This window comes from Rutidosis leptorrhynchoides, chromosome 8, assembly GCF_046630445.1.
Source record: "Rutidosis leptorrhynchoides isolate AG116_Rl617_1_P2 chromosome 8, CSIRO_AGI_Rlap_v1, whole genome shotgun sequence".
Classification (NCBI taxonomy): Eukaryota; Viridiplantae; Streptophyta; class Magnoliopsida; order Asterales; family Asteraceae; genus Rutidosis; species Rutidosis leptorrhynchoides.
Window position 1 is genome coordinate 335,562,753 of NC_092340.1, and position 16,330 is coordinate 335,579,082.

At 33.0% G+C, this 16,330-nt stretch overlaps 1 protein-coding gene across 1 annotated transcript; it reads left to right on the forward strand.

The window, feature by feature from the left end:
• Positions 1 to 7,816: 7,816 nt before the first annotated feature.
• LOC139862925 (trihelix transcription factor GTL2-like) lies at positions 7,817 to 10,168 on the forward strand. Its single transcript, XM_071851551.1, has 2 exons — positions 7,817 to 8,340; positions 9,156 to 10,168. The coding sequence occupies exons 1-2, from the start codon at positions 8,003 to 8,005 to the stop codon at positions 9,991 to 9,993; spliced, it is 1,176 nt and encodes a 391-aa protein (XP_071707652.1). The 5' UTR covers positions 7,817 to 8,002; the 3' UTR covers positions 9,994 to 10,168.
• The last annotated feature ends 6,162 nt before the right edge of the window (positions 10,169 to 16,330 follow it).

Below are 16,330 nucleotides of genomic sequence, written 5' to 3' on the forward strand. Positions count from 1 at the left end.
AGTTATTTAAATGCATCTCATGAATGTTGTTACTACTTATCTGTATGGATCACTTAATAATGATATATATGAATATACCTAAAGAGTTAAGGTATCATAAGCATCTAATGTAAAACCCAAGGGAATATATTCCATTAAATCACAAAGATTTCTAAATGGGTTTATACAAACGGGACGTATGTGGTATAACTGATTAAATGACTACTTGATAAAAAAAAAAGGGTATAAATATAAACTTATTTTGCACGTATGTTTTATAAAAACAATGTTCGAATATGAGATCGTAGTTGTTTATGTCAATGTTCTTAACATCATATGAACAAATAAAGAGATCTATGAAATCATTCAACTTCTAAAGAATTATTTTGAAATGAAAGATCTTGAAAAAACCAAGTATTACCTTGGATTGCAAATTGAGCATATGCCTAATGGTTTACTTGTACATCAAACAACTTATACCGAAAAGATTTTAAAACATTTTTTTTTAAAGACAAACTCATTGTTGTTAGATCACTCAATATTGACACTGATCTATTTCATCCCTGCGAAGATCATGAAAATTTTAACAGATCGGAAGTTCTATATTTTAGTGCAATTGAGGTTCTTATGTATCTTATAGATTATACAAGATCTGACATTTCTTTTGCAGTTAATTTGTTGACAAGGTTCAGCTCAGCCCCTACCAAAAGACATTGGAATGGGATCAAACAAATAGTTTGATACCTTCGGGGAACTACTGATTTATAATTATTTTATTCTAACAACTCGAAACAAGATTTGTTTGGTTATACAGATGCAGATTATTTATCCGATCTACATAAAGCTAAATCTCAAACTGGATATGTATTCCTAAATGGAGGCACCGCAATATCATGACGTTCTCAAAACAAACACTTGTTGCAACATCATCAAATCATGCCGAAGTGATTGCATTACATGAAGCTACTCGGGAATGATTTTAGTTAAGATCAATGATACAAATCATTATTGATTCTTGTGGACTAGAACGCTATAAAAGCCTAACAACTATCTATGAAGATAATACAGCTTACATAGTACAAATGAAAGAAGAGTATCAAAAAATGACAGAACAAAACATAAATGCTGACGAGGCGCTAAAGTTATAAACAGTCTCAACGGTCATAAGTTTGATGGAAAAGAATGGTATATTAGTAAGGCTCAGAAAAAGACTGAAAGGGAATAGGAATTGAAACAACAGTTTGAACAAACCATGAAGGAGACTGTAGACAAATCACGTGGACCAAACTTGTACATAAAAGATTTAGATGATACAGTTTCAGATGAAAACCTCAGATTCTTCTCATATACTCAAGATCTCGTAAAAGACAGCCAGATTAAAATGAGATACGTTCAATCAACAACTCTGTTGATCTTTATACCAAAGCACTGTCAATCGCTGTTTTTCAAAACATACATTCACAATATTGGCATGAGGCAAGTTCAAAAGATGTGACGACTCAGCGTTGTCTACTTGAGGGGGAGTCAACTCTATGCTGCACTCTTTTTCCCTTAGCTAAAGTTTTATCCCACTGGGTTTTCTTTAGCAAGGTTTTTAACGAGGCAGTATTAATTGCTCTTTAAAAAAAAATTACCATCCAAGGGGGAGTGTTGTAAATTTAGTAGTAAAATATGGATGGTAATTAGTCAAATATGGATAGTAAAATTTGTACTATATATATGTGAATAATGAACACACATATACACACCATTTTCTTACATATAAGAAATATACTCTCTCTCTCTCTTCCATTACTACTCTCTCATATTTAAGGATTGTATAGGCTTAGGTCAAAATTAGTTATAAGCCTACTGAATTATAACAATTGACAATTTATCATATTATAAAATCAACGAAAATTTATTTGAAGGCCATAATTATCGGGCGTCAATTTACTAATATACGTCACGTGTAGGTTAAAATCTTTTATTAGATTACGTATAATTTTTAGGTTTATCTATTAAGATCATTTTCAACGGTATCCACCCTCGAGTCGCTCCTCACTTTGCCCTCGATGGCAAACGTGTGGCATAGCCTCACCCTCAACATGCAAATCTAGGCTCGTGTTCAGTGGCGGAACTAGGATTTTTTTTACCGGGGGCAAAAAAAAAATTAAAACCGTTGCAATTTTTTGGACAAAATATGGAGGTTTTGGGACAAAAATTTGAGGTTTTTAGGCAAATTATGAAAGTTTTGGGTAAAATTTAAAGATTTTTTTGGCAAAATTTTAAGGTTTTGTGACAAAAGTTAAAGAATTTTTGGTAAAATTTGAAAATTTTGAGACAAAATATGTAGGTTTTGGAGTGAAATATGTAGGTTTTGGGGCAAAAAAATTCACCGGAGTAAAGTTGAAAAACCTAAAACTTTTACACTTAAAAGCCAATTCACTCGGGGCGGGCGTCCCTTGCCCCATATAATTTCGCCTCTACTCGTGCTTAAAGTTGTCATCATATAACATAACTGAGGGCGGGATTTGTTTGTATATTTTGTATAAAGTGACGGGTGTACACATCTGAAAAGAGATGAAGAGCCAATCAAAATTTGGATCCACTTCACTTAAATAATAAAATAATATTTACAATTAATAAACACGAAAATAATAATAATGATAGGAAGGAAGGATGTCATGTTTAGTAGTGTTTTTTTATGAGAATGTTATGGTAGAAAATAAAGAGAGAAATCTGATATGTCAATGTCATGCTTTGCTTAGGTTGGGAGTGATCTAAGTAGATTGAATTTTTTTTTTCCTTTTTATTACGTTGATTGATTGACAAGAAATTTAAAAGCGAGACAATTTATTACGTCCAAAATGGCCGATCGTCCAAGTTAGTCAAAAAGCATGACCTAAGAAATGAAATGTTTTTTCAAATGTTTGTTTTTATTAGGCAATTACACGCTGGTGTCTTATAGCATTTCCCATGTTCATTGTTTTTTTCATTATATCAATCGTTTCGTAATCATTTAAAATAAACGTGTCAATTTTACAAGGATGAGGATTATATGTTTAGATTATTCGAGTAATCTCATGATCATTTACCTACCGTAGTAGGGTTTTTTTTCTTTTTTCTTTAAAAGTACAATATTTTCACTTCTTAACCAAGAGAATAGATTTGAGAAGCATGCGATAACATGCTTTATAAAGGAAATTTACAGTAGCAGCCAAACATAATAGCTGCCAATAGCAGCATCACACGAAAATTTCTATTGCACAATAGAATTTGAGCTTAGCCATGATCTTCGTAAATACTTGGATTCTAGAGCCATTAATTCTAATCAGTGGCGGAACTTGAACTCAAAGACAGATGTGGCGAATGCGAAAATTTAATAAATTTTTCATTTTCAGCGAGGGTAAACACTAATAAAACCTTATTTTTTTAGTATTTTTTTTAGTGTAATTTTTTTTCTAGATAAATCCTGGTGGGTCAGATACCCCCTTTGAGTTACACAAAGCTCCGCCCCTGATTCAAATCTAGTGATTTTTTTACCTGATCTCTTTGAAATCGATTCCAAAGCCTTGATTTGAATTTCGTTGAAAGCCATGGGTATATGAATTTTTTTTTTACAGCAGTTAATTGGGGATCACCTAGGGGGACTTAACCACCTACGCGATCAATTCCCGCAGTTGTTATAACCGTCCCCAACTGCATGGTCAGCATGAAAAGATTTTAGGTTCAAACTTTAGTATCATAATCTTATTCTTGAAGTGTCCATGAAAAAGGTTAGAAACGATAACATAATAACCCGGAAAAATTGCATACCTTTTTGTAAAAATAGTCACCGTTGATGAACCGAATAGCCTTTATGTAGCCTTTATGTTTACCGTTTACTATTCCTTTTTAAAAGGGTGTTAACTTTGTTAGATTTTTTCCACTTATAATAATTGTGTATAACGTTATTATCTTTGTAAGGGTGAAATGTATAACGCTATCATGCTCGTAAGTGTGAAAAATATCATGGTCGTCTCATTGTTTCTAAAGGCCTGTGCAGTTATAAAAGTGAGCCCTTAAATGTTATTTATTGTTTGAGTTAAACTGATCTAATCAGCTTTGTGAATTAACACTAATTCGACCCAACACTAATTTTTTAGGTTAAAAATATATAATTATAAAGGATTTTAAAATTTTGACCCCCTTAAAATTTGAAGGTTCTGTACAACCGCACACTTTCCACATATTTCAAAACGGTCCTAAAAAATATATAACCGCACACTTTCCACATATTTCAAAACGGTCCTAAAAAATATATAAGCCATCATTGCATATACAAGCATAGTGAGAAAAAAAAAACAAACGTAAAATCTAAAATTGTCAAGTCTACTAGTAGTGGTGGTTGTAGTGAAACAATGTTCGAGAATGTGATAAGATAAATTGACGTGAAGATATAGTATGACCCACGTATATAAAAGAGAATAAAATAGTAACAAGAAGACCAATATAATATTACTCGTGAAAACATGTTAAACGTTGTCATCACCCCTATTATATGAACGCTCTACATACAATGAACATTGTGTCGTACAACAACCTCAGCTACAAGGCTTCATTACAGGTATGTTTTGTAAAACTAGCTAGTAGTTGGCAGCTTTTGGCTATTACCCGGTAGCTACTAGTTTTTTAACGAAATCTAAATCCTAAGTTTCCAGTTAATTCCCTTTAAATAAACCGCACCCTTCTTAAATTGTTTCATGGATCTTTTTGTTGGGCTGTGAGCTAACTCCTAATTCTATGTTGAGCCGTAACTGTTAGCTTGGGCCGTTTCTGGTTGGATTGGACGAAGGAGAACAACAAAACTCGATTAATTATGATGATGATGATTGAATCATAGGAGATGAAGAATAATAGATATAGAACACGAAATATATATTAGAAAAGTAATGGGCAGAGGATTAGTTAAGCGTGTGGTCGGGGAACGAGAGGTCTCGGGTTCGAGTCCCGTCCACGGCGAATTTTTTTTATAAAAAGGGCTTATCTTCAAAGGTTGTACTCTATTTTATTATTATTATTATTATTATTATTATTATTATTATTATTATTATTATTATTATTATTATTATTATTATTATTATTATTATTAAGTATTATTATTTTATTATTATCATTAACACATTATTATTAATAATATTATTATCATTATTGTAATTATTATTATTATTATTATTATTGTGATTACAAACATAAAGAATATAGATACAAATAATACCATGAAAATGATTTAAGTTACAATGAATTATTATTATTATCATTATTTTAGTATTATTATAATTTTAACAAGCAAATGATATTTATATAAAAATATATTTTTTACATGTATCATAACTATATTAATATTTCATATTATTTTTAAATGAAATGTTATTATTATAAAATATTAATTAAATTACACATGATGGATAAACATATCTTAATATAATCATATATAAAAATATTAAATATTTGTCTAAAGTATATAAAATAGTTATAACTAATTTATTTATTAATATCACATACAAATTATTAAGTATATTAATATTAATATATATACTTGCTTAATTGTTATTATAGGTTTTAATATATACACAAATGATATAGGTTCGTGAATTCGAGGCCAACCCTACACTTGTTAAATGATGTCATATGTATTTTTACTACAAAATACAGTATGGTGAGTTCATTTGCTCCCTTTTACTCATTACATTTTTGGGCTGAAAATACATGCAATGTTTTAATAACTGTTTTACAATATTTATATGCGTGAGTTTCATTTGCTCTCTTTTACTCTTTATATTTTTGGGACTGAGAATACATGCGTTGTTTTTACAACTGCTTTATTAAATGCTTTTGAAATATATTTTGAACTGCGAATACATGAAATGCTTTTATAAATGTTTGACGAGATAGACACATGCAAAACATTCATCAAATGAATTATTATGCAGACAGAAGTTCTGCGGATTATTGTTGAATTATGTGGACATGATAATTGCCACCGTTGAATTATGTGGACATGATAATTGCCACCGTTGAATTATGTGGACATGATAATTACCACCAATTGATATGAATGTTATGTATCGGGAGAATGATTTTATACACAGGTTATGTGTATGTTATTTTTGTGCACAAGATATGTGTACGGTTACTAAGATTTATGAAAGATGATTTCGTACACGAGAAAGGTGTACTGTATTTAAAAAGATATCGCATGTACATTACAGGTAGGTATAGGATTCGGACCCATTTGTACCATGCAGGATTTAAATCTTGTGGTCTATCAAAATGATGAATTTTATTATTTTATGATAAACTTATGAACTCACCAACATTTTGGTTGACACTTTAAAGCATGTTTATTCTCAGGTATGAAAGAAATCTTCCGCTGTGCATTTGCTCATTTTAAAGACATTATTTGGAGTCGATCATCTCAATGAGACCAGATGTTGGTGACTTCGTCCAGATGGATTAGGACCCACGACAATGCCAAAAAAAAACAAAGCCCACCCCCCAAACTTTGAACAATTTGCAAATTCAACCCCCAAAAGAGGGGTATAAACCGCCATTTCACCATTTTAATTAATAAACTCCACCCCAATTTTTAACGGAGCATATCTTCTCGCTCGACGCGCGTTAAATTTTTCTGACACCACCATTCAACTCGAAATAATCTTGCGAACCCAACGCAACTAACTATACGCGAAACGGACGTCTTTCAAAAAACAAACTATCGCGGTGGTGTTTAACACCCTCGCCGGGTAAGAGGTCCAGGGTTCGAACCTGGTTTCTGAATGACCAAATTAAACATGGACTGAAATAGGCTCCATTGAGGTCAGCCCAAAGGGAATGTTTTACCGACCCGATCCGGGACTAAGGTCCGGCCCGCCTGCCCCTCGGGATTGTTTAAGGGTTCGGATCCCTGTGATCGTGGTTCGGGTTTCCTGCCCGAACGTGTGTGTGTGCAAATGATGACTAGGCTTCTGTCCGGACTGATGCAATCTTGCCGTTCAAAAAAAAAACAAAAAAAAAAAACAACTAGTTGTTTTGGTCTCCCATGTTGTTCCTCTTTGGTTTTTAATACAATTTGCCTTTCAAAAAAAAAAAAAAGTATAAAACTAGGGTTTTTAATTTAAGAATGATGAGAATGAGGGTTGAAAAGATAAGTTAAATAATAAAGAAAAGAGATAAATAAAAAGACCAAAGTACCCTCACATGCTTTGCACATGACTGAACAAACGGTTGAAATTGACAGAATCTAAACGGGAGGACGAGGGATGTAGATTTTTAATACATTAGGGACGAGGAATGCACAAAAAAAAAAAAGAAGGACATGGAGTCAAATTTAATGTAAAGTTCAGGGACGAGGAATGAAATTTTGTCATTAATTTACTATGATATATTACAAACTTAATACGATAATATTTGTTCAGCTAGTAGGAAAAAAGTCTAAAATTGATTTTGAAAGTTGAATTAGGTTTTAACCGAGACCAAATCGAATTCAAATTCGGTTTTCGGTTTGGTTTCGGTTTTTATATTTGAATTTGAATTTGGTTTCGGTTTTAATTTTAAAAGTTTTAAACCGAAAAAATCGAACCGAATAATTCGAAAAACCAAAAACCGAACTGATGAACACATGTTGGCTGGGCTAAATACCGAATGATAAAATATTAACCAGGTTATATTTATCAGGTGAATACGCTTTATAAAAAAAAAATTATATTAATCAGGTCAGAGTTAAGAGTTAAGAGTTAAGACAAAGTTAGAGATAGAACCTAATGTAGTAAACTCTTGATTGATCGAGTTTACAGTCGTTCACTAAAAACTTTGATTCATTTCGAGGCCCAGTAGTGGGAGAAAGTAGGGTGGGCTAGGGTAAATACTTTAAATATTTGTAACAATAAAATAATGACTAGAAAATTAACCACATCAGGGTTTTTAATTTTTACCTACCCACTCAAAAATCTATCACCACAGCACACCACCACCTGCTTTACCTTTTTATCTTTCACCCAAAATGGAAGTGTTCACCGGCGGCGACCACAGCAACGTGGTTGTGTTCTCAGATACACCCGATCAGCATAATAAACTTTCAGCTGACCACAATCATTATCTTCCACACCCACCCCAAAAACTCCGTCCAATTAGGTGCACCGTACGCACCAGTTTTACTTCAGATGATGCCAAACCCCTCACCTGGCACCCTGCCTCTGACTCTGATTTTTTTAATAATACACAAATTCAAATTCAACCTGTTGCTGCTGCTGCTGCTGCTAATGATGATGCTAATTTTACTACCCCGCAACCTTTTCCTCCTTTACCTTTACCATCGTCTAATAATGAAGATGCATTGAGGTAACTTTTTTTATTTTTTATAATTAAACTTCGTATTATTTTGCTTGTTTATTTGCAATTTGGGCTTTTTCTTTTTAAATTAATAAAGGCTTTACCTTTCTTTAAAATTTCACTTTTCACCACTGTTACTGTAATATAATTTGTTGGAAATACGGATTTGTGCAAAGGTTAGCACTCAATTTGGATTTTGTACTGGACATGTGTCCAACCAATTTTGTGTTATGAAACAGGGGATTCTTGAAAAACATCTCTTGTATTGTTAAAAAGATTGTTTTTTTTCTCTCTATGTGTAGAGTTGTATGAATCAATGTTATATTACATTTTTGGCTTGCACATTTGAAATAGCAATTGGGGTTTTATATATATATATATTACTCAGTAGTAGACTAGACTCACTAGATGTAGTTACACCAGTTAGATTGCATCTATTTGATCATGTTATGCTGTTTTCAGTTATTGCTTGTTTGACTTAGTTAATGGGAATCTAATGCAACTTTGTTTAGAAGTATGATTGTATGAGTTATGTGATGCCACTTGTTAACTAGACTTGATTTCTTTTTAATAAATATATGTTTGTATTACAAGCAAACTGTAAGTATCTATAAGGTATTATAAAGTGAAGGCCTTTTGTTAAGTGGGTGTTGTTTGATGTCTTTTAGCTTTTGTTTTCAAAATGATGTTACATTTACTAAATCACATTGAGCCCAATAGTAAGCATAAATTGTAAACAGTGCTAGAATGTGTAGTTATTAGAATTATATTTATAAACTGATGGTTGGACTAGTGAATTACCCAAGTTCTTTATCTTGTTTCAGTTCATCATCGAGCGAAATCAGCAAATCGCAAGATGCGGTCAAGGAACCCGTAAACAAGAAAAACAGGAAACGAAAGTCTCATAAAAAGCTCAAGTCATTCGTCAAAAACATGATGAACACAGTTTTGGAGAAACAAGAAGAGATGCATAAACAATTGATTGAGCTAATAGAAAAAAAGGAAACCGAGAGTATCATGCGTGAACAGGCATGGAAACAACAGGAGATCGAAAGAGCAAGAAAACACGAGCAGGCTCGAAAGCAAGAAATGTCTCACAGCCTAGCCCTAATTTCATTTATTCAAAAGTCATTGGGTCAAGATGTCAAAATCCCCAATTTTCCCGATGCCCCAAATCAAAATGAAGTCCAAACCCCCAATCCGAATGATGCTTTGTTTAATGGTAAACAAGTTGAGAATCAAAATGAACAAATATTGAAGTTTGATGCAGGTGATGTTAATTTAAAAAGTAATGGGGTTGACTTTGAGTCAAATAACAGGAGATGGCCAAAATCTGAAGTGCAGGCGCTCATAACGGTTCGAGCTGCTGTGAATCAGAGTTTTAATGGAGCTGGACCAAATCGGTCAATTTGGGAAGAAGTTTCTGCTAGATTGTGTAGAATGGGGTATCATCGAACGCCTAAAAAGTGCAAAGAAAAATGGGAAAATATGAATAAGTATTATAGACGGTCAAATGAGAAGGGAAGTGGTACTAAGAGTAAAGTGTGCACTTATTTTAGTGAACTTGAAATGTTGTATAAAAGCGGATTAGTTTCGGCGAATTCTTATGATGACGAAGATCAGCACAAGGCGCAAGAAGAGCGTGCAGTAGATGTTAAGTAGTGTGAGCTTGAAATGGTATATGAAGCCTTTCATATATGTGTTATGTTCCTTGTTATGAGTGTATTGGAATTCTATTAACATGTAGGCATGAATTTGATTTTAGTGTATGAGATACGGCGAGTTTGTAACGTTAGAAAAAAGTTTTTGCTATTATCTCTTTGAATGAGTTTCATTTCAGAAATGGGGTTTTGCTAATGTGTCACATTATCTATTTGAATGATAATCATTGGTTAAACATTCATTGCGAAATTAATATTATAGAAAAAATTACGCCGTTGGTACTTGTGATTTGTTCACATTTGCATTAACACCTAATTTTTTTTTTTTGCGTAGTTGGTACCTCAATTTTATTTAATTATCGTGGTTGGCACCCTAAACTAATTATAGTTAAAGTTTAATGGTTAACCCTCACATGTGGCATGCATGTGAGGGCATATGTGTCAACAAGTGTTAGAAACAAAATTAAAAGTTTTCCAAAACCAAAAATAATAGTGAACACTTGGAGAGATCATGCGTATTTTTTTAGGGTGCTGATTCGTACACCACCAAAATTATCCATACACCACTAAATATGCAATACAGTTTTGTACTGTACAACTCTCTAAAGCATATTTAGTGGTGTATGGATAATTTCAAGTGGTGTACGAATCAGTCCCTATTTTTTTATCTCATGAAATCTTGCAACTTTTTTGGCCCGAATGAGCCTCCAATATTGCACAGAAATTTCATATCTGAAACTAATGGTTTGATGGGTGAAAATCTTCTTTGTTATAATTCAGTAGGCTTATAACTACCTTTAGTGGTTTGATTCTTGATGTTATAATTTAGTAGGCTTATAACTACCTTTAGTGATTTGATTCTTGATTTAGAATACTAATAATGAAGTGTAAGAACAAAGATGATAATGGAGAGAAAGAAAGAAACACTTTGTAAGTGTGAGAAATGGTGCAAGTTTAATGCTTGCATTCATGGCTATTTATAGCAAAAATATCACAAGTTTAGGTAATACAATAATATTACTTTTGTGTATCAATAATTGACTATCCATTTATATATATATATTTATATATTATAACACTCCCCCTTGGATAGCAATTTTGTTTGTTGAAGATCAACTGTAAGTTACTGCCTCGTTAAAAACCTTGCTAAAGAAAACCCAGTGGGAAAAACTTTAGCTAAGGGAAAAAGAGTGCAGCATGGAGTTGACTCCCCCTCAAGTAGAAATCGCTTCGGTTGTTACATCTTTTGAACATGTCTCATGCCAATGTTATGAACGTGTGTTCTGAAAATAGCAGATGGAAGTGCTTTCGTGAAAAGATCAGCAGAGTTTTTGCTGGATTGAACATATCTCATTTCAATCTCGTTGTCCTTAATGAGATTTTGAGTGTATGAGAAGAATCTAGGAGGTATGTGTTTGGTTCGGTCACTTTTGATATACCCTTCTTTCATCTGTGCTATGCAAGCTGCATTATCTTCATAGATAATTGTTGGACTTTTATCGCGTTCTAGTCCACAAGAATCAGTAATGATTTGTGTCATTGATCTCAACCAAAAACATTCCCGAGTAGCTTCATGTAATGCAATCACTTCGGCATGATTTGATGATGTAGCAACAAGTGTTTGTTTTTGAGAACGCCATGATATTGCAGTACCTCCATTTAGGAATACATATCCAGTTTGAGATTTAGCTTTATGTGGATCAGATAAATAACCTGCATCAGCATAACCAACCAAATCTTGTTTTGATTCGTTAGAATAAAATAATCCTAAATCAGTAGTTCCTCGAAGGTATCGAAATATGTGTTTGATCCCATTCCAGTGTCTTTTGGTAGGAGCAGAGCTGAACCTTGCCAACAAATTAACTGCAAAAGAAATGTCAGGTCTTGTACAATTTGTAAGATACATAAGAGCTCCAATTGCACTAAGATATGGTACTTCTGGTCCAAGAATATCTTCATGATCTTCACATGGACGAAATGGATCAGTTTCAACATTGAGTGATCTAACAACCATAGGAGTACTTAATGGTTTTGCCTTGTCCATATTGAAACGTTTCAAAATCTTTTCAGTATATGTTGTTTGATGTACAAGTAAACCATTAGGCATATGCTCAATTTGTAAACCAAGGCAATACTTGGTTTTTCCGAGATCTTTCATTTCAAATTCTTTCTTTAGAAGTTGAATGGCTTCATAGATCTCTTTATTTGTACCTATGATGTTAAGATCATCAACATAAACAGCTATGATCACATATCCGGATGTTGTTTTCTTAATGAAAACACAAGGGCAAGTAAGGTTATTTGTATACCCTTTGCTTATCAAGTAATCACTTAATCGGTTATACCACATACGTCCCGATTGTTTTAACCCATATAAAGATCTTTGTAATTTAATCGAATACATTTCTTTGGGTTTTGCATTTGATGCTTCTGGTACCTTAAATCCTTCAGGTATCTTCATATATATATCACTATCAAGTGATCCATATAGGTAAGCAGTCACAACATCCATGAGATGCATTTCTAAATTTTTAGAAACTGCCAGACTGATTAAGTACCTAAAAGTAATTGCATCCATAACAGGGGAATAAGTTTCTTCATAATCAATTCCCGGTCTTTGAGAAAAACCTTGAGCTACAAGTCTAGCTTTATACCTTGTAACTTCATTTTTCTCATTTCTTTTTTGGACAAAAATCCATCTGTATCCTACAGGTTTCACATCTTTAGGAGTGAGAATGATGGATCTGAAAACTTTTCTTTTATTGAGTGATTCTAATTCAGCTCGTATTGCTTCTTTCCATTGAGCCCAATCATGTCTATTTTGTCATTCAACCATAGATGTTGGTTCTGGATCATCATCATTATTCATGATGTCATATGCAACATTAAATGAAAATTTCTCATCAAGATTTTTCATTTCATTTCGGTTCCATAATATTTTTGAATATGCATAATTGATTGCAATTTCTGTATTGACATCATCAATCTCCTCTGCAGTAGGAGTACTGATTTGTGGTTCTTCTTGAACACTTTCTTTTACTTCATTATCAGCTGATTTTCTTTTTCGAGGATTTTTATCCTTTGAACCAATTGGTCTTCCACGTTTCTGACGTGGCAAAGATTCATGAGTGACGTTATTGCCAGCTTTTGGAATTTCAATTCGAGCTGGAGTATTTACTGCTGGTACATATGATTTTGTCACCGTTTTTGTATCTGTAAATGCATCAGGCAATTGATTTGCAAGTTCTTGTATATGCATTATCTTTTGAACTTCTGTCTCGCATTCTTTTGTGCGAGGATCAAGATACTTTAATTGAGGTTCACACCATGAAACATCATTTTCTTTATTTTTCATTTCTCCCCCTAATCTAGGGAACAATGTTTCATTAAAATGACAATCAGCAAAACGTGCTGTAAAAACGTCACCTGTCATAGGTTCAATATACCTTAATATTGAAGATGTTTCATATCCAACATATATTCCCAACCTCCTTTGAGGACCCATTTTTGTACGTTGTGGTGTCGCAATTGGAACATACACTGCACAACCAAATGTTCTAAGATGGGAAATATTTGGCTCTTGACCAAAAGCAAGTTGTAGGGGGGAATATTTATGACTTGCACTTGGTCTGATGCGAATCAATGCAGCAGCATGTAAAATTGCATGACCCCATATAGATACAGGGAGTTTTGTTCTCATTATCAATGGTCTAGCGATTAACTGTAAACGTTTAATCAATGACTCGGCTAAACCATTTTGTGTATGCACATGAGCAACAGAATGTTCAACAACAATTCCTATAGACATGCAATAGTCATTAAATGCTTGAGATGTAAATTCACCAGCATTATCAAGTCTCACCCTTTTAATGGTGTAATCAGGAAAATGAGCTCTCAATTTAATAATTTGGGCAAGAAATTTTGCAAATGCCACATTACGGCTTGATAACAGACAAACATGAGACCATCTGCTAGATGCGTCTATTAGAACCATGAAATATCTAAATGGTCCACATGGTGGATGAATTGGTCCACATATATCACCTTGAATTCTTTCAAGAAACATTGGTGATTCTTTCTCAACCTTAAGTGGTGAGGGTCTAGTTATCAATTTTCCAAGAGAGCAAGATGTACATGGAACCATTGTATCATGATGGATTTTTCTATCCTTTAGTGGATGTCCATGAGTACATTCAATAATCCTTTTCATCATTGTTGATCCTGGATGGCCTAATCTGTTATGCCATAAACTGAATACACCAGGATCAATATATTTTTCGTTAACTACCATATGTATTTCTGGTACATTTATATGTGTATAATGTAATCCAGAACTAAGTCTTGGCAGTTTTTCAACCACATGACTCTTGTCAGTGATACTTAAATATTTCTCATTTTCTGTTGTCACTGACTGATAATCATACCCGTTAAGGTATATGTCGGAGAAACTCAATAAATTTCTGCTTGACTTGGGAGAAAATAAGGCATCATTTATTAAAAATTTTGTACCATTTGGTAGTATGAAATTTGCCTTTCCTATCCCTTTTATCAAGTTAGCAGGTCCTGATATTGTATGTATAGTTCCTTCCGTTGGTTTTAGATCAATAAAATATTTCTCGGATTTAAGTATAGTGTGTGTAGTTCCACTGTCTGCTATACAGAGATCTCCACCACTTGATTGATGTTGTATTCCAGCAAAATTCATATTGAACTTCATATATAAGAAATAAATAGTGAGTACATTAATATTACACAATATTTTAAACGCAAATAGATAGTACTGAAACATTTAGCAAACATAATGACAAAGACAGACGATATTAAATCGTTTATTTTTCGAAAGACACACAACTTAAACATTCAAGAAATCTTCATATAAATCAGATGGTTTCTCAGTGACTGTTGGATCGACGTTATCCACAAAGTTTACTTCCTTTTCTTTATCTTTCAGCGAATCCTGATACATCTTAACAAGATGTTTAGATGTTCGGCAAGTATTAGCCCAGTGGCCCATTCTACCACATCTGTAGCAAGATTCTTCAGAATTTTTAGAAGAATTTTCTTCAACATCTTGTTTAGTGGGCTTGTTTTGTGGTTGATATTTATATTTTCGTGGATTATTATTTCTTTGACCACCACGGCAACGACCACGACCACGTCCTCGCCCATTACCATTACCATAAGGATGGTTTCTACCATAGTTATGGCTTTTGGCATGATGATGGTGATGGTTATTATAACCACGACCTTGCCCGCGTCCTTGTCCCTGTTTATAATTATTTGCAGTATTTGCTTCAGGGATTGCAAGTGTACCAGTAGGACGGGATTGTTGATTTTTCATTAATAGCTCATCATTTTGCTCTGCAACTAAGAGATATGAATTAAGTTCAGGATATGTTTTGAACTTTAGCATTCTCAAATTTCTTTGCACTGTGATGTTTGCAGCATTCATTGTGGAGAAAGTTTTCTCCATCATGTCTGCATCACTTATTTCATGTCCACAGAATTTAAGTTGTGAACATGTATTATACAGAGCTGAGCTATATTCATTTACTTTCTTAAAGTCTTGGAACCTTAATGTTCTCCATTGTTCCATAGCAGCTGGAAGTAAAATTTCTCTTTGATTATTGAATCTGCTTTTGAGACCTTCCCATAAAACATGGGGATCTTCTACAGTCACATAATTATTTTGTAAGCATTCATCAATATGTTGATGAATAAAGCAACATGCCGTTGCTTGTTCTTTTTCAGAACAAGTGTTGTTTTCATTTATGGCTTCAAGAATACCCATTGATTTAAGATGCATTTTTACTTTTATAACCCATGGCATGTAGTTGTTTCCAGTTGATTCTAAAGGAGTAAATTTAAGCTTTTCCAGATTCGACATTTTCTATTAAAACAAACAACATGATAAATTATAGTCACTTTATATTCATAAGTATATAAAAATTAAACATAAATTTAATATAACATAAATGATAAGTAGGTGACAGTGTCGACCATATGTAAGCAATCATTAATAAATGTTATATAACATAAATATAAATATTAGTAAACATAAATGATAATTAGGCGACAGTGTCGGCCATATAAATGTTAGATAATAGAAATATAAATGTTAGTAACATAAATGATAATTAGGCGACAGTGTCGGCCATATAAATGTTAGATAATTGAAATATAAATGTTAGTAACATAAATGATAATTAGGCGACAGTGTCGGCCATATAAATGTTAGATAATTGAAATATAAATGTTAGTAACATAAATGATAATTAGACGACAGTGTCGACCATATATTATTTAGGTGGCAGAGCCAACCATAATTAGTATTAAGA

Coding starts and splice junctions, on each gene's coding strand:
- LOC139862925 (XM_071851551.1), top strand. CDS start 8,003: ATGGAAGTGTTCACCGGCGGCGACCACAGCAACGTGGTTGTGTTCTCA. Junction 8,341..9,155: donor AATAATGAAGATGCATTGAG/GTAACTTTTTTT, acceptor ATCTTGTTTCAG/TTCATCATCGAGCGAAATCA.